The following is a 19,576-nucleotide window of genomic DNA, read 5'->3' as shown; positions in this document are numbered from 1 at the left end:
AATCCCCCTAGCATTTAGTATACAGATTGTTTTCATTTAAATGGTAAAAATTCTGAAAATAAATGAATATTTGGTAGTTATGATCGGAGTTATGGCAGTTTTTTGACATTGACATATTTGTTCTCTAAGGATATCAGAGCAACTTTTTTAATGTGAGACACAAGGGTTAAGTTTTGCACGTTTGTGATGGACAGTTGGCTCTGTTGCAGCCCCACTTTGTGACCTAAAGGTTGATGCCAGTTTGGATTTTTATCCCTCCATCCCATCAATGTCCATAGAAAGTCTAACCCCTCTGATGTATTTGCCACTGTCAGAGAATACTGCCATCTGCTCTGCAGTAAGTTTGCTCATCAACCCAAATTGGTCTCTTAGTGGTTTCAGAAATCCATTAAAACAGCCTGCAGATAAAACATTATTCAACAACTTTCTTTTATTTGTATTTTTTTTTTACTAAAACATTTTCATATTTTTTTTCCAATGCTGTTTTCTTGTGACAGTGATGAACAAAACCAAAACTTAATTTCTGGTAAAATGGGACTATTGTTAAATGATGATTGTGGTGGTATAAAGTCATTATAGAACCGAACTATAACACACATGTTGTTTAAAATGATGAGTTGTATTCAACAAGGTAGCAGGAGTTGTATTTTAAGAGTTTAATGGATTTTTGAAAACAGTGGGAGACTTTGACATCTGGGTAGTCAGACAAACCGACAACAGAACAGACAGTAGTAGCTCTCTGTGGGCTAAATGGGCTCTCCAGCAGAGAATGCTTTTTGGTGGTACAAAACCATGCAACATCAAATCAAACAACATCGACCTACGAGAGAACGATGAGTAAAAATGCACCTCGGACATCAGGTTTTTGTTGAATAAATGTATTTCCATGCTTTCTAGATAAACAACTTATTGCAGGAATTAGACTCAAAGCACTATATTTTTTTTTCAGGCACATAGTGCAAATTGCACAAAGGGAATATTTCAATTACCTACTTATGTTTTGTGTTTTGATGTATTTTGGTGGCTCGATGCAGTGGTAGAAGAGGCGCAGAGTGTCACTGGGAATTCACAATTTTGGATTTTACGATTTGCAGCCTTTTGCATCGTCCCCTGCTCACCAACTCAGATCAGGTCAACAGCAAAGTACGCATGGACCGCTTGTATTCTGTGCTGTTTTCACCACTTTAGCTGGTGCAGGCGCACTCACATAAACCTCTCCAAAATCACAGATTCCTTTTATTTATGCTTGAGAGCTTGTCTCTCTCCCATTCATTATACATCCTTTGACCAGTATGCACATCTGTCTGCAACATAAATACAATTCCAATGATGCTCGCGAGGCAAAGTAAATATTCATGTCGGATTTTAAGCAGCATCTGTCATCCACAACAGCTTGCATATATGACTGCCTTCCCTTTCAGTTGATTAACACCCTTTACAACCATCTGATGGCAGCAAGTGTGTGATACATCTCCAAATGGAGTGACATGCATTGTTGAGATGGATTGCGTGCACACAACATACCTTGATTAAATATTGCACAACCACTACGAGGCTGTTGGAAAACAATCACAGAAACTTCTGTTCTCTTATCAAAGAGAAATTTATGCTTTATTGGAAGAGTTTTCAAACAGTATTATACCAAAGAGAAACTACTTCAAGGATGAGGGCTAGACACTTGGTTTTGCACCTCTGGTTAACTTCCCCACCTCTGATAAAGAGCAATGCACAGCCGCTTCCCTCAGCTTTACTGTAGGGACCATCCAAGAGTCATAGTCTTAAGGCTAAGACACACCAAACCAACATCAGAGAACTAGCTGGGATGAAGGCTGACTGTTTCGTCGCCTCAAGTTGCCTGTGTCTTGGCCAAAAACTTGGCACTCGAACACACCGCAAAGACTACAACCAACAGCCAACTAGCACATACGTGAACTCTCCAGACCAGCAAGTGGCGGTAGTCTGTATTCGTCATTCAAAAAGAGAAACCTGAAGAGCCGTTTTCATGATACATACGTGACTGATTCACTTAAGCTGCCGATTCAACATGCTCAATTGGCCAAAAAGCCACAAAGGGTGACAAGACGCTCACCGATGGCCCGACATCGGCCGATGGCCGACCATCAGCTTGGTGTGTCAGGGCCTTTATACGAGCGCATTAGAAACAAGGTTATCATCAAGTTACAATTGGCTATATTCTGTGCTACAATGATGCACTGAAGTAGTAACTGTCAGATCAAATTCTTTTGATTTGAAATGCATGCAGCTTTAACACATCCCATTGTCTTTCTAACATAGACATAATATAAGTAGGTGTGAAATGTAGGCTTTCTAGGCATCACTGACGTAGTTCTTCTAGAAATTTAGATGCATGGATAGCAGCTGCTGAAGGCCTCATCTATTCTAAATCTGCTGCTCATCTGTTCCTCCTCTTCTGTTTCACACTGAGGACTTGGTGTGTGAGTGTCTATAGTACAGTAGGTGTGTGTATACTGTACATGTGTTTGGCCCGGTGATCCTCCACCGCAGCTGGCTGCCTCTGTCTCTCTGGGTCTGTGTCTTTCTCTGATGACGCGACTATGTCTCTCATCCCGCAGTTTGGCCCGTCCTTCGCTACCTTCCGCCCTGCTCTCTCTCACCCTGGCTCCACCAGGCCTCTCTCTGTCATTCTTCCTGTTCCTGCGTCCCCACCCTATAACTGCCCCCCCGGATCCAGCTCCTCCTCTCCCACATCAAAGGTTCCTATCTGGAAGGTTTGTTCTCCATTCGCTTCCATTTCTTCAGTTGCACCTTTTTCTTCTGTTTCTGTTTCACACGTTTCAGTTATGGGGTTTATTTTCGTTTAATTTCCATCACCTGATTAACTCATTCATAACCACATTGCTTTGCTTCCTTAAATTGTTCGTCCCCACTCGCTGTGTGTGCATGTATTATTATTTTTTTTGGCCTCCCCTGTCTCACTCACTGGTTTAGCAATCTACCGACTGGAGATTGGCCAAAACTAAACAGGGTTGGGGAGAGCTGACCAATCGAACTCATCAACATAAACCCATTCAAACGCTCTAAAAGGCCCCTGCCCACACACACCGCACTCTTCCAAGCACCCACGCACAATTCAACCGTAAAGGCCCTCTCTCTGCACTCAGATGAAGGGCTTCAAACTGCTGGATAGCGGACAAGTCTCTCGTGCTAATCCTACCTGCTAGTTCCTGTTTATTAATTTGACTCGCCTCTTCAGGATTGGTCCAAAGCAGGTCAGTATGAGCAGCCGGTGGCTGCAGCAGCAGTTCAGAGGAGAAAGGAACCTCTGGATAGACTGAGGGAGAACGAGATGTCGCCGGGTTCCCAGGGGTACGCCGGGCCATCACACCCTGATGACGCGCAGAGACACAGGATGACCCCGGCTACCATCGCTGCCAAGGTAACGAGGATTACAGTAGGACAAACCAAGGAGATACTGTAGGTTTGTCTAGGTGTGTGGAAGAATATTTCCAAATTTGTGAGTTTGTGTAAAGCAATGGATAAATATATGTAAAGTATTGCCTATGATAAGCCATGCTAGTCATTGTGGTCAATTGGATGCAACAGAAGTGCATCTTCCACTTACTGTATATTAACTTGCCCAGTCTGAGCTACCAAATACTACTAAGTTAATACAAAGAATACGAACATGCTTCCGTTGTCCCCTTCACTCACTGGTGCTCTCTGAGGGGAAAAGAAGTACTTTAAAACATATTGTATACTCAGCAGCAAAACATAATTGTGATTGGCCCCGGTGCAAATCAGACGATTGCCATGCCACCATGGAGAGGCTCACCATGCAACTCCCATCCTGCAAACTACCCTTAGATCAGCACCATGGACAGCAGCCAAAGTGGCATATTAACAGTTTACACTGGACTCAGCAGCCAAATCCTACAGACACAGATTACAGTAGGTGCACATTTTCAAACAAACCAATTACAGTGTTATAGATTTAAATCCCTGATCCCACTCCATAAGAACAAAAAGAAACCAGTACTCACCCATTAGAAGTGTATCCTGCAGGTCTCATGCTCTGCAAAGTCATAAACAACACTGCTTAAGAAACATGTCCTTTTTTTACTGGAATGTCCTGGCCGTGAGTGATGCAGCGCAACGTGACATGCAGTTTTGAGCTGAACTTTCGTCAGATGCCCAGCTGTTTCTATTTATTCCTGTCGCTCGCCTTGAAATTGCCTCAATGAACCAGGAGCGGCTGATTGGTAAAGCTGAAATGAGGAGTTATCTATACAATAACTCCTCATTTCACTAGAAAAACTTTAATAAGGTGGCAGCTGGCTGGAGGGAGATCACCAGAGAGCTGAAAGTTTCCTATTGCTGTTGGCTATATTGTATGTCACTTCCAGTAAATATCACAATATTAAATGTGTGTTTTCTGTTTAAAAAGAACAAACAAAGGAAGATAAGTGGTTAAATCTCCAGTGTGATGTCGAGTTCACAGCTGATAGGTAGCCTGTGTAGTTTGTTTACAAGACGACAGAAGTGCATATAATGGATTCAGTGGGGAAACGGTGTAGGAAGATGATTTTTGGGCCCCTGACAGCTTCTGAGCCCCGGTGCACCGGTTGCACCGTCGATATTTATGCCACTGCATATACTAATAATATTTAAATATAATATTTTCTTTTAAATAATATGCCCTCATGAGTAGGGCTTGCAAATAAAAAAAAATCTTTAATAAATACGGGCTTGCACATTATAAAAATACGCCAGTACACTGGCCTCCCTCAGGGTGTGACCCACAATTAACCAAAACCTATTAGTAGTCTTATTCCACATGACTGTGTACGAGCACATATTAGCCCACTAAGGGTAGGTTTAATGAAGGGATTATTACATACTAATTAACCACTGGAGACAATATGGAGACATACAAAGGTTGGTTGAAAACAACATATCCAGTAAAGTAACTGAACAAAATAATAAAATCTAATGAATTAAAGAGTGGACTGATATGTGCTTGCATGTACAGTAATGTACATTATGTACTGGGTTCAGTTCATATTAGATCAAGATGTGTATCAAGGAAAGTAAAGAACACCCTGAACGAAAGGGAGGCAAATCCAGCCAAGAGCTGGTGGTACAGTTTTGCTTTTTCACTACTTTGTTTTCAGTTGAGGACAACACAAAACATTTCTTACACATCCCACATATGATCAACAAAAGGAAGATATAATTCCCCTGAGTTTGAATAAACACCATTGTCTGTACGTCCTCAGCATGGAGAGGAGGTTTCTCCAGCAGCCAGTGACCTGGCCATGGTGCTGACCAGAGGCCTGAGTATGGATCAGCAGAAAAGCAACAGAGACTCCCTGCAGTACTCCAGTGGCTACAGCACAGAGACCACAACCCCTTCCTGCTCCGAGGACACAATTCCTTCGCAAGGTGAAACTTTAATCTGCTATCCACCTTACTTGACTTTACGAGTTTACCCATTATTCATAGCGGAGGCCTATTTTCCTCTTACTGTTGTCTTTACATATGAGTTGCTGTAATTGTCGCTGTAAAAGCCGAGTTTTAGTACAAATGGCCAAAGGTTTATACAGAGTACAGATGTTTAAAAAAGTCATGAGGACAGTTCTGTACAGTAACAATGCCTCACCCGTCACTTCTGACGGAGTGGGTGACACAAAGCAATGGATGTTAGCTACATCAACATCGTTAATTACTTTGTAAAAGTACTTTTTTCTGGAGGTGTCGATGACTAAGAAGAGGAAGAGGAAGCAGAGCACATAAGTATATACCTACCTGCATAGTGACAAAGTAGGTAAAGTACTGTTCAAGAAACACTTTATATTTCTGAAGGCAGCAGTAGAGCCCAGACAGAGTGCCAATCAAGCTAAACATATGGCGTGGGTGATGCTTAGGGAGAGAGGAGTCGTGGAGACAGTGGGCTGCTCATGCATTGCCGGGTTAGTGAAGTCATGTAGTCATGCAGCAGCTATTCTGAAGGTATCCATAAACCCAACTGTCTCCTCGCATACAAATACACTAATTAATTGGGCTTTTATTGCCAAAAATGATGTCAATAGTAAGAGGAGAAGTGATGAAGATACTATTAATGTCATCATTGCAGGTGTAAAATGCGGTGGTCAGTGGAAAGACCAACCCGTTCTCACTCCCAACGCGTCAAGTACCGCCGCTTGGTCAGTGGCCCTCGACGTCCAATAATGACACATCGAGGCACCCTTTAGTATCTGTGTTTGACACACCAACTAACTCCAATGTAAATCCCACAGTCAGATGGTCAGAGCAACTGAAGTGGATTAAATATTGAGAAAGTCTGTGTAGGGCCAGTGGGAGGGGAGGAAGGACGGGTCAAACAAACATGGACTTTCCACCCAGGAGAACGCTGTTCATGCCCAATGTGAAACCAAGTGAACGTTGACTTATATTAACGTAGTTTTGCTACTTAACTTTCAGACTTTCTAACGGCAGTTATGTAACAAGCCTAGTTATTTTTCGTAAAAAAAAATATTTATATTAACCCCAACCAAGATGCTTTCCTAAACCTAACCAAGTAGTTTTGTTGCCTAAACATAACCAAGTAAATTTCCTGTGAACACAGAAGTTTATTTTGAAAAGACACTATGCATGCAATGAGTAAAAAGTTGACTTGCCTTCCCTGAGTCCAAAACTGACACTAGAAGGGAACCTAGAGTGTTGTTGAAGCGTAAGGCCACTGACCAAGCTGCTGTATTTGACGAGTTGGGAGTGAGACGGGTTTGACAGACAGGGCTTGCATGTACAGATGAGCATCGCTGGTGGAATGCAGGGACATTAAAGAACCTTGATCCTAAATGTCTGAGTCAGATTCACTTCAGTACCATAAGGCAGAACAACAATACTGTCGACAACAATCAGTCCCAAACACACCCCATCGTCTGTCACACAAAGACTTCAGAGACAGTGTGGACAAAGCTCCCATTCAACCACTCTTTGTCCTCAAGAACACCTTACCAGAAAATTGCTATAATGCCTCACCATCGGAAACACTTAGCAGGACAAACGATGTGGGTGATGACAAGATTTTTCAACCAGACCTTGCAGTTATGATCTCAGCTCTGACTCATGCAAGACATTCTACCAGGCGTATGTTGAAGTTTGTGATGCACAAGCAGCTCAGCTAGAATTGGAAACAAGAGAGCAAAGTGCATCTGATTTGTGTCACAATTGTAGGAAAATCAGACTTACAGCAAGCTCTGTAAAAAAAAGTTCCTGTACATGCAGCCATAAGAAGTGACACATTTCTATGCAGGCTGTTCTCAAACACTGTTCGTAGCTATACCTACGAAAAGTAATGCACTGTAATTTGTGTATATCCCACAAAATCAATTTGTGTGTAATTCAAGTAATTGTCAACCAGGACATGTAAAGAGGGGCGAACGCCGCGTATAAAGGAGGTCGGGGTGGATGTGTTGGGTCTAAAAATAACAGACTTTTTTTCAGGAGACCAGCATTCGAAAAGTCAATGTTGATTTATTTGTCACGTAACTTACGTACTTTAAGGGTTAAGCTTACACCACTTATTTTAAGCTAAACCACTACCTTTTCCCAAACTTAACTAAGTAGTTTTGTTGCCTAATCCTAACCAAGTCAATATTTTCCTAAACCTAACTAAGTAGATGTGTTGCCTTATCCTAACTAGGTCCATCTTTTCCTAAACCTAACTAAGTAGATGTGTTGCCGAATCCCAATCAAGTCGATCTTTTCCTAAACCTAACTAAGTAGTTTTGTTTCCAAAACAAACAAAAAAGGAGGAATCACTTTTTCCTAAGATATCATACGAAGCGTTGCATCAGAATATGTTGTTCTGTGTGAGGACATATACTCCTCCTTTCATGTTAAAGAAAATAAAGTCAGAGCTTGCCACCAACTGAAAGAACAGGGCATGAACATTACTCACAAGGGCACTGTTGTAAATGTCCAAGAACCATGGCTCTGTGCAAGTCCTGATGATGATGATGATGGTGGCTGTATCATTCTCTTGAATCAAGGTTTTTGTGGGTTTTGTAAAAGCTTATTTCATAAGCACAGACATTGTAAATTCATTGCAAGCATATCGTTCCAGCGTTGACACAAGGATGTTAAATGTGTCAAGGGCTATACCAGTGTAGAAGAAAAGCACCTGAGTGGTTTTGAAGCATGAAGTAGCCAATCTCATCGCACTCAGTCATCTTATCATGCACATCTTTTTCGCCGGCCGTGTTGCAGTAATCATGATCATGTCATGCATGGTCCTCCCACTGTGTGTGAACTGAGTGGCACTGTGGTGTCAGGAGGATGTGCAGAACATGAGATGCCAGCGTGGTGTGAGACAGTGGAAGTGAAGTCCACCGAGGAGACAAGTAAACTTTTTCGAGATGCCCAACAGCTAACGCTACTCATCATATGCTATCTGATGGAAAAAGTGATGCTAACATATAGCGTAAAACAGGGAATAACTGTATTACAGTTTAAGTTACGAGATCCATCTTCAAAGTCTTGATTAACGTTATTGTTGCTGCTGGAATTAGCTGATTGGGTCACTGTCGCATGGACCAATTTTTCTTGAAACAGCACAAGTTGAACCTGAGCACATTTTAAAAACAATTTAACATTTATGAGATAGCTAATTAATAAAATGTTACTTTTGGCTAGCTCTGTTTGTAGCTCTCATGGGTGGTTGAATCTTGTTCATCCTAAGGAGCCCACATTTATTATTTTTCTCCTGGCCGGATTCATCTTCTTATATTTTGTGAAATCTCAGAAAAGCCAACCTGTCAAAGGATGGTTTCATGATTTTTTTTTTTTTAAGTGAAATATCAATATTTACAAACTTTGCAGAATCTTGACTTTATCACTTCCACTAGAACCCCTGTCTTTGGTTACCACAATCAAACAAAGTGAATAATCCATTTAATCATCCAAGCAGCTGGCGCACTATATGACAGCTCTGACAGTTTCCTTGACAGCAGCTGGGAGATGACAATATAAAGATAAAATTGAATAATATTAAATCTGTTCCTGCACCATAATGCTGTCTGTCAGTTTTGGGCTTCCTTTATCCAAATACCCTTCCCAAATGATGTTGCTATCCCTGTGTTAGGTGACCACAGTTCGTTGTCTTTCCTCTCTTTCCTTTGTGATGGCATTCTCTCCTCAATCACTCGTCTCTTTTCTCCCTTTCCCCCCCATCATCAGGTTCAGATTATGACTGCTACTCAGTGAACGGTGATGCTGAAGGCCCAGATGGACAGACAGAGTTCGACAAGTCCTCCACCATTCCTCGCCACTCTAACATCGCCCAGAACTACCGTCGCATGATCCAGACGAAGAGGCCAGCGAGCACAGCCGGCCTACCCACCGGGGTTCTTGGTCCCGGGGGTCATTTGATACCAGGACAACCTGGTGGGGCGGGTGGAGGCGGGTCAGGTACTCCAGGCACCGCCACCATCCGCCGAACTCCGTCTACCAAACCGGGCGTGAGGCGCACACTGTCCAATGCGGGGCCTATCCCCATCCGACCACCCATTGTGCCTGTCAAGACACCCACTGTTCCCGGAGACTCGCATTCACCTGGCGCAGCTGGCGGCGGTTACGCGGGTGGAGGGCACTCGGGTGGCGTCCCTGTGCGCGTGGGCAGTGAGGAGTGCGTGTTCTACACTGGAGTCGAGGACGCACAGGGATCGCTCGATTACGTGAAGGCGTCACCGAAGCGCCTCAGCCTGCCTAACACCGCCTGGGGGTCGGGGGCGGCGTTAGAGGTCTACGCGCAGCAGCACGGAGGCCTCGCAATGGGAACTGGCTCAGGGGCCGGATCAGAGGAGGATCAGATGATCGCGGCCAATCGGCATAGTCTAGTGGAGAAGATCGGCGAGTTGGTGGCCAGCGCGCACGCCCTCGGTGAGGGGCAGTTTCCTTTCCCCACCCTCCCCGACGACCCGGCCCTGCCACCAACTGGCATCGCCGACGATCAGTTAGGGACAGAGGGTGCGGTAGGGACCGGTGATATGTTGACCACCATCAGGAGAGGAGTCCGCCTTCGCAAGACGGTCTCCAACGACCGCTCGGCGCCACGCATCTTGTGATTGGAGCAGAAGCAGGAAGAGGATGATACTTGTCAGCCAATAGGGAGTCAGGTGTTGGTGTGGTGCAACCCAACCGCCTAGTACATACACAAACACTTAACTATGTAGGGAAAGCTATAATATAACAAGAAGATGAATGAAAACATACACAAAAAAAATAAGTTTAAAGACACCATTAGAGTAAATGATATATAATATAATGATAATAATAACATTAATAATGTTAACTCATGCTGACAATTAAAAGTGAATATTGACAGGCTCCTAGCAGGCCACTATAACTAGTGTGTGTTGGACGCATGTTTGTCTTCTCTACACCTTCACCCAGGGACAAAAAGACTACAGATAAGATTAAAAAAAAAGTGGCAAAGAAAGAGAGAAAGACTGGGTTCTGTTTGTCAATTTACACCCTTTCCCCATCCTCTCCTCCAACTAACCCGACTGTCTAATCCCAGATGAAGGACTGAGGACTGAAGGAGGGCCCTGTGGGGGGCGAGAGAGAGAGGGGTCAGAGTGCCATGTGACCAGCTGGATTGGCTGTCTCAGCAGCAACATACTGTACTTATTTGCCCACTGAACTGAAGCTTTGGTATTAGCACGGGGAGCTAACAAGCCAGAGGGTTCCTCTGGTTCATCCTAATGTAAAAGAGTCTTTAAAAAAAATAGTGTTGGCATTGAACCGTGCTAGTGCCCCCTTCCCCTCTCTCTCTGTGTGTGTTAGTGTGTGCGTGCATTCATGTGTATGCATGTGGGCAAATGTGAAATGTGAGTGCACATGTGATTGACTGTGCGTGTGTGTGTGTGTGTGCGTGTGAGGGGGGTGGGTAGAGCTCTGCTGCAGGACAGCTGGTTACCCAACGAGGGCAGGGCTTTTCTCCTGTGTGTCGTATACGTGTATTTTCTTGTTTCTATCGTGACGTCATTTACCTTGTTACAACTGTACGAGAAGTTGCGAGAAGTAATCCAGGCGTATAGATATATTCATATATATTTTCTAGAACCAGAGAGAAAAAAAAAATGTTAAATCAGAAATGGAGCAATAAATGTGTTTTATTTTCTTGTTTCCAAGAAGAGGATCGATTGGAGGATTTGCAGGTTCTCCTTTGTCACATTCAGGCAATCATCAGGAATGCTAAAATTACACATCGACTGTGAATTCATAGCCTAGCCGCTTTTTTTTGGCGTGCGTCTCTCTCCCTGTCCCTGTCTCTTTCTGGTGGAGGAAATGGATTACAAAAAAAACAAACTGTAAAGCACTTTGATATAGGTGGTAGAGTATGTACAATAGCCACTAGGTGTTGCTGTAGTCATACTGTATGGTAGGGAGAGTGAACGTGAGAGAGATGGTTGCCAATAAGAGGGGAGGACATTATTTAATTCGTAGAAGTGGAAGAAGTAGAAGACAGGGAGGGACAAAGAGGAAGTGATACAGACTGGTGGAATTGGAGTGATTGGTCAAATGAGAGAAGGGATGAGGAAGTAGAGCAAAAAATATTTGTCTAAAAATGGATTGGACGTCAGGGCTCTTCAGGGTTCTACAAGCCATCTCCTGCTGTGGATTGTGAAGCTTTTTATGATGTGGTTGCACTGGTATCTGAACACATAATGCAAAAAAATACACTGCACTGATAGGTCGGACTACTTTTGCATACAGGCTTTAAAGGGTTGGTTGGTGGCAAACATATTTTATAGTCGTAAAGTATGCAAGAAAATGTGTTTATTTGTAATTTGGGTTCAACAACACTTACATCAACAATGGACTTGAAATATATTTGCACATGTATATTATGTTCATTGGATATATATTTGCGTGGCATAAATTCACTGTTTAGTTTTCAACATTGAATGCAGTGGGACTGTATTTCCATTGTCCAAAATACTGTATATAAGAAAGTAGTCTTCACTCATGTTCATGTGCAAATACATATCAGCTCACCAGCTTATCTGCAAATACATTCTTACCTATAAATACTGTATATTTTTTGCATTATGAGAAAACGGAGTTAAACCTTGAACATCGCTGAACAACAGTCTTTGACTCCAGTTAAAACTTTCCTCCTTTATAAAACTTACTTCAAAAATCTCGAGTTTCAAAAACAAAACACAGAGTACAGTGGATTATAGTAGCAATAATGTTACCATAGGAGGCAAAAAATGATGAAAACCATTGAGAGAACACGTTGGTTGCACAGTGTTAGTAGCTTTGTCTGTGCCCAGGCCTTCAGTTGAGGATAGGACTGGGCGTTAACAGTGGTTATCAGCCTCATAGATGTGGGTCAGTAGGGGCCTGCTACACCCACCAGTAGGTTTTATCATCTATTCACATGGTCGATCACCGAAAGAAGGACTAAAGTAGACGACTAGTAATTATCACAGGAGCAAAAGCGGAAGTCAGGCGCTGTACTATGGACATTGTGAACACATGGGAACACGTGTATTCAGTCACAGAAAGTCAATGTAGTTCCAGTAATCAACTTCTTTTACCGAGTGTTGTGTGAATGCTACCCCAACAGGGTTCAGCTCAGTTCAGTCAGTGCAACTAACCCAGTGGAGCTCAGGACACGGCTGTATGAAAGGACTATTTATGGACATTAAGATGTGTGAAAAAGGTGAAGCCTGTTTAATGCGCTCGCTGATGACAAAGAAGCAGGCGGTTTTAAATTAGACTGTTGAAGTGGACAGAGAGAGGGAGATATGTGTGGAATGAGCATTTCACTGCCTCTTCATACAATATGTACTGTATGTGCTGTACTTGTAAATGAGAATCAGGCGCACAGATTTGGTATAAAGGTTTGTTAGAAAATATGACATGGAATATTCAGTTTCAGTATTTTTTTTTTTTTTTCATTCTGCAGTATTGTTTGAATATTTAGTCTTACTTTTAATTAATGTAAAAAAACAACAAGAAGAAACAAAACTCCACTTGTTACGCTGTGTAACATATGGATGTAGGATGCGTGGGCCGAGAGTGAGTGTGTCCTTGTTTGGCTGGTTGAACTTCATCAACATGTCTGTGCGCTCTTCTAGCAGTGACCTGAACATAGCTGGTCATCTCTTAACAAGCCCCTTTTTGTTGACGTATTTCTGAGCACTGTTTTAAACATATTTGTGGCCGTTTAAAAAGAAAATTATGATTTAATTTAAAGAGATAGAGAGGAGAATGTTTGCAATTTTTTAAACATCGTCACCCTCTGCCAGCACTTTTTTTTTGTTGAACTTTGAAACAGTGCTTCGGCAAGGGGACGATTTATTATATTTTATTTGTCCGAGGGGACTACTGTATGTGTGATGTCACATGTGGATGCTGTGTGTTGTATCAGCTGAATCTGACTGGGTGAGAGGGTGGAAAGGGAGAGCAGCGGGCTTGGACTCCATCGCCCCCCCAAAAAAAAAACATTTTGGGTGAGAAAATGTTCATCTGAAGAGTTTGTGTAAGACCGCCCGTCGAGGTCACACTGTACACGAATATACGTACGTATGCTGAATGTACTGCAAGGTGAAGGGGGACATCGAACTGTACATGTTTGACTCGGTTGACCCATTGCAATGTCAGAACTTTGTTCTTGTACAACTGAATGAAGTTTAAACAGTAGGAAAGCAATACAGAGATAGCGTGCATGTACGTACATTCACAATGATGTTCCAGTGTAGGTATGTTAAAGGAAAATACCACTGTTTTGTCCACTCTAGGATACCTGTATTCCCCCATCTAAAAGATATGGCTCTGATGGTATGATTTGGAGTTTAGACACCCTTTACTATACGTCCGAGGACACTGCGAGAGCCGATTCCACTAGTCTGAATGTGTATGTGCTGTATGTTTATTAATTCCAGTGCAAACTGAATTCACTGCCAGTTATCTAAAGTAAGTTATTGCTTGATTAAAGGGTTTATAACGCCCTGCAGGACAGAAACGCTGCTTAATTCCAAATGATGGATAACAACTCAGGACAAGACCATGCAGGACAACATTGTCGGGTTTTCACATCGGATGTGAGACCAAACTGCACACACTGGCTATAGGATGAGTGTGAGATGAGAGTAACAGACAACACTGCTATTTTCCTTTAAAATGCCCTGTTAACAGCACAAAAAGTTATCTAACTAAACAATAATGTCTTTTTTTTAACATGCTGAATTAACTGTGTACTGAACTAACTGTCTGAACAAGCTGAAATAACTACTCTGCTACAGATGTGTCAATATGCCCATTTTTACGAGTGTATGTGTACTGTATGTGGGTAGAAGTAGGCCTACCGGCACGTTGGCAGAGCAGGGGCTACAATGAAAACAGGACACCCTGTAGGAACATACATACATACAGCCAGATTTACATGCGTGCAGGCATGCGTGCGTACACACACATCATAGGACATACACACAAAACAATCCCTTCTTCCTCAACTGAGAAAACTACACAGTCCTAACTACTGTACAGCATGTCCAAAATGAACTAGTTCTGTAAAAAGTAAAATTTTAACATTCATTTCATACATTTATTGAGTTAAAAGGTTAAAAATATCCCAGCTGAACTTTCAGTGATATTTTAATTTCTTTTGCTATAAGCTGTCTTGTTGCCAAGCAAGGCTAGCGTGTGAGCTAGACATCTATATTAGTACAAACGTGGAACATGGTACATTTCTTTCAAGTTACAGGCAGTAACATACAGTATGCACACTTGATTCAAAGTTGAAATAATAACAGAAAATGCTGTGTCTCTTTACATACAGGTAGCCCGACAGACTTAATAGTGCGGTTGAGTATTAGGTATGTACCTATGACTAATATGAGCTCACGGTCAAATGTTAAAATAAGTGTTTGACATTTTGGGAAATATCTGCATGCAGATGGCTAGCTTAGCTTAGCATAAAAACTGGAAGCACAGGGAACCAGCTAGCCTAGCTTTGTCCAAAATTAAAGTGGCAATAAACAAGTTTTTTGCTTTAAAGGGGACATCTCATGAAAAACATACATTTGGGTATCTGGAGTGCCACTGTTGTGTTCTGTGTTGTCGATCGGAAAATGTATAGCGCTGCGGTTGACTTTGCGACAGTGGCGCCAACAATAATACCACTTGGAAACGCTATGGGAGGAAAAGTTAAAAACTTGTCTATTGCCACTTTATATAGTCCATCTCATAACTAATTAACACAAAATATTTGTTTGCGTAATTCGCACAAATTAAGAGGAGTAAAAACGACCCATTGTGGTTTTACGGGGAGTTAATGCGCTGATGTGCAATGACTTCCTGGAGTCTCCGTGACAAGACTTTAGGAAGAAAGAAAACAAATAACTCCTGCTAAAAAGCTAATTTTCCAAAATGTTGAGCTATTCCTTTAACTTAACTTACAGTAGGATTGAGACGTAAACACTCAACAGCACCATTGTCTGAAAAGCCTAGAGGTGTAGGCCTACAAAATCTACCATTTAGACAACATTCAAATTTGTGTTTCAACACTCACGTATATGTATGGAGACTTTTTTTTACACCAATGTATCCCTCTCTTCTTTTTCCTCTCTATCTCTATCCTCCTCTCTTCTCACCTCCATCCACTGGCGCAGTACACCCAGGGATGCCGTCTAGCTGACAAGTTAGAAAACGCCGCTTGTCATGATGAGAGTCCCATCGGCTGTACTCGGTCTCATTGTGCCTCGCAGCCCATCAAAGCTAATGAAACATAATTCTGATGAAGCCTTTATTTACACCACAGTCAATATGAGCACAGCTCTGCCTCTCTCTCTCTCTCTCTGTTCATCCCCCCTTCACTCTCTTCCCTCTCCTCTCCCCTTGTGTGTGTGTGTGTCTGTATGTCGGTATGCATGTGTGCCACGGTTCAGATGTCAGTGTGTGTGTGGTAATGGCTAACGGGTGGTATCGTTATGAGTCTGGGGTGTGTTGTTCCAAGAAGGGCTGGAAGCATTAGCCAGGGTAAACGTCTCCCCGCTGTACGCAGTAACGTGAGCTGGTTTCAAGGCAAGCAGCTGGATGTCTGACACTCCATCTCAGTGCTAGATTACATTTTAATGAATTTTGATCATCTTGTTGGCATCATCTCACAGGCAGCTTATATTACTTTGATGGTTACTTGGTGAGCTTCTAACCAAGAAACCTAAGCACGCAAGAGTGAGCAGTAATCCATCATGCACATTGCCATTACAAGAAATCTGCCGGGGTTTAAAGCACAGGGTTGGTAAATCCATCGACACACTGTATCTTAATCAATATAGAGTGTTGGTGATTCTGTTAAATTGAGATAAACTGGCTAAAATAAAAAAAAAGCATTCAAAGGGAGACTAGGCAACTTTTGATGGACAACTGCCACTGTGACCATAAGTGACAATTACAGCATAATGCTAAATGCTAAGATGTAATGGAACGTTAGCACAAGATGGGAAGAATTGTAAAGTAAAAAAACTGGCTTAGCAATGTCAATAAAATAAAATGAATCTATTAGTTATCGGTAAAACCAGACCAATCAAGGCTGTAGAAGAAAATCCTGAGTCTATTGAACCGAGCAAAAGTTTGTTTCATTGCCCATTAATTTAACTTTTCATAAGTAAGAGGAAAAAATCTTATTTTAATGATGCAGTGTGTAGGATTTGGTGGCATCTAGTGGTGAAGTTGCAGATTGCAACCAACTTCTGCCAATCGTGTAAGAGAACTACGGCGGCTCTGTGAAGCGGTAGGGTCTAGAAGGGAACCAGCAAACTGGGGAAACTCGAAATTGTTAAGTTTAGGTATTGACCTCAAATAGTTAAGGTGTGGGTAGGTCGTCGGGCAGCGAGTCTCGCAATAGATTTTCTACGTTTTTGCAAGTCTCAGATCAGATTCCGCAAATTGCGAATTTCACGACCTTGTGAAGATGATCTGTTTGTAGATATAAACAGCTCATTCTAAGCTAACGAAAACACAATGGTTCTTATATTCCGGTGATTCTACACTAAAGAAAACATGTATTGTTATTATGTTCCAATTCTGCCAATGGATAGGGGGAAATGCTATCACACTGTTCCTTTAAGTAGACATTAAAAACAAGATTATATGTCAAAGTCTTAATTTAATACTATACATTATCAAATCACTTTAAAAGTCAAAGTTTTCAACATATAGGGGGTATTGTAAAAGCGCTCAAAATGCATCTGCATTTTCATAGTACAGAAACTTATCAACCCATGTAGCCATGGTTCTGCTTTTGATTCCACTGTTCTCTCTGTACTAAATTTTGGCACTGCTCAGGATGTGATACTAAATCCATATCTTGCATAACATTCCTTGCAAGCCAGTAAAAACACACATTACTGCTCCAGTAATCGGCAATTCTCCAACCACGGTTTGAGCTATTCCTTCTGTAGACGTTTTTACAATAACGTTATAGAGATCAAGGAAGGTTTGAGCATTCAATACTTGTCATTTTTCTGTTGCCAGATCTGACAGGATGAATTAAAAGTAAGGTAAAACAGAAGCTCGGGCTGCCTGTTGAGTGTTGAGCTGAACGTTCAGCTATGGCCAACTCCTCTCAGCCAGTAAACTTGTTGACCGTCCGCTCCTCGGCTGAGTTTCCCTGGTTACTCAGATTTATAGGAAATTGGCAGACTTCCACTGTGAGCATTTGCTCGCAGCGTGAACACACCGTTACAAATCTATGTGGAAATGTTGTGGATAGCAGCCTTTATTTGTGGTGTGGAATGCTTCCCTTCATAACTTTTATTGCCTCCAAATATACTTACTGTGTGTCTTCAATAAGATTTAAAAATGCCAAACACACTGAAGATCTTTATCGGACCGATTCAAATAAGAATGACCCCCGTGATGGCCATTTAAGGGCAACTTGTGTTGTGTTTATGATAAGTATTGTGAATTTGCATGTATGTACAACCCACTCCTTTAGCCATCTGCCCAGGTTATAATGAATGTGTATGTGTGCATGAATGTGTGCATGCGTGTTGCACAAGGACACTTGGTTAAGACCCCTACTGTTCCTCCCTCCCACCTCCCACACGCAATCTGTCGAATCCTTCCTGCTGTCTAATACTGAAGAAACCCACTACACACACACTCGCACACACACTCGTCTGAAGAAAACATGACTAAGGTAGATTCTACATGATGGTCCGCTAAAGTCCTCCGGGGGATCATGATGAAACACGTCGCAACTTCCTGTCATGCAGCCATGCAGAACAGAGGGGCCAAAGTGGCCTCCTGGTGCCACTGTAACTGAACTGAATGTCTCACCGTCAATACTCTCAGTGGTGTCGCTCGCTCTCTCGCTCGCTCGCTCGCTCTCTGTCTCTTCTTCTTCCTCTCCAGCCTCCAAATGAACTCTACCATGAAATCTCTCCACAGCTCACCATCGAGACGTTGATATAATTTCTATGGGGCAATTTTGTTCAAAGGAGAACATTGTGACAACATCTGCTTTATGTTTCTGTACAAACCCATCTCTTAATCCTCTCCTCCCTCCCGCGTAGCCCTGCAGGCACTGTGGTCTTGTCTTTCTCTCCTCTTTCTCTCCCCTCTTCTTCTTCTTCTTTAATTTATTGTGAGTTGATTTCCAAGGTTGTTTTGCCTCTGTCGCTGATGATACGGTTTTCTTTTTTCCGTCTTCCTTTTTGTAAAATTGACCCTTTTTTGTTAACTTTAGTCACTGCTAATGTAACAAAACGCACTGTGATGATTCCAGTATTAATAAAAGTTGTACTTAAACTGTGCGCTGCTGTGTGTAGCGGGTCTTTTGTAATTGAGAAAGAAGCGAGGTAAATAGGTCCTGAGCCAGCCCGCACAATTCAGGAGATAGTGTGGGCTGAGAGAAGTGAATGAATATGGGTCAGTGGATTGTCTGCATGCCTTCTGAAGGTCAGTAGGGTTCAGAAAGGCTAACTGTAGCCAATGAACCTAAGATTTAATAACAGCATGATACTTTAACAGCGAAGGTTCTGTGATGAAGAGATTATATAACAGCATAGCTGCAATTTCATCAGCAACAATATTATATTAAATCAAATATTGTAAATAAAAAAGCACTTGTTTACACAGTGTTCTTAATGTTGTAGCAGTAAATAAAGACATGACACTGGGTCAGTGATGACAAACCGATGCAAAAATAAATCAATAATATATTTATAAAGGAATTAATTGCTTTATTTTTTACTAAATAACAATTTGGTGAAATGAAAATTGCTGTGACAGATTTAGTACAAGGGTGGTTGTTTCCAGTTTCCTGATCAGTCATGTTACCTGTAGGTCGCCATAGATTCTAAAAATGAATATTATCATCATAACTATTAAAGAAATACTACAAAATACCATATGTACATTTAGATGATACAGAAACGTACAAGAGAAATCTAAATGGTCTGAATGAATGAGTGTGTGTCCACAGTCTTATGAGCGTCTTGTAGCGATTATAGCCTAGTATTGAGATTTTAAGTATCTGGAGACAAAACTTTCTTTTTCAGCTCCATCGTAG

General features: G+C 42.0%; 1 protein-coding gene across 4 annotated transcripts in view; it reads left to right on the top strand.

Annotated features, from left to right (window-relative positions):
• The window catches only part of mtss1lb (MTSS I-BAR domain containing 2b), a 91,171-nt gene extending 72,353 nt beyond the window's left edge, over window positions 1-18,818 (top strand). For all 4 annotated transcript variants that reach the window (XM_074660411.1, XM_074660391.1, XM_074660402.1 and 1 more), the window contains 3 exons: window positions 3,236-3,418; window positions 5,259-5,424; window positions 9,223-18,818. In XM_074660411.1, the coding sequence (XP_074516512.1) occupies window positions 3,236-3,418; window positions 5,259-5,424; window positions 9,223-10,109 (1,236 nt within the window). In that variant the 3' untranslated portion in view covers window positions 10,110-18,818. The remainder of the gene's footprint in view (window positions 1-3,235; window positions 3,419-5,258; window positions 5,425-9,222) is intronic.
• The last annotated feature ends 758 nt before the right edge of the window (window positions 18,819-19,576 follow it).

Source organism: Sebastes fasciatus, chromosome 2 (assembly GCF_043250625.1).
Source record: "Sebastes fasciatus isolate fSebFas1 chromosome 2, fSebFas1.pri, whole genome shotgun sequence".
NCBI classification, from domain to species: Eukaryota; Metazoa; Chordata; class Actinopteri; order Perciformes; family Sebastidae; genus Sebastes; species Sebastes fasciatus.
The sequence above is the reverse complement of the archived record's forward strand: the minus strand, read 5'-3'. Positions and strand labels throughout refer to the sequence as shown.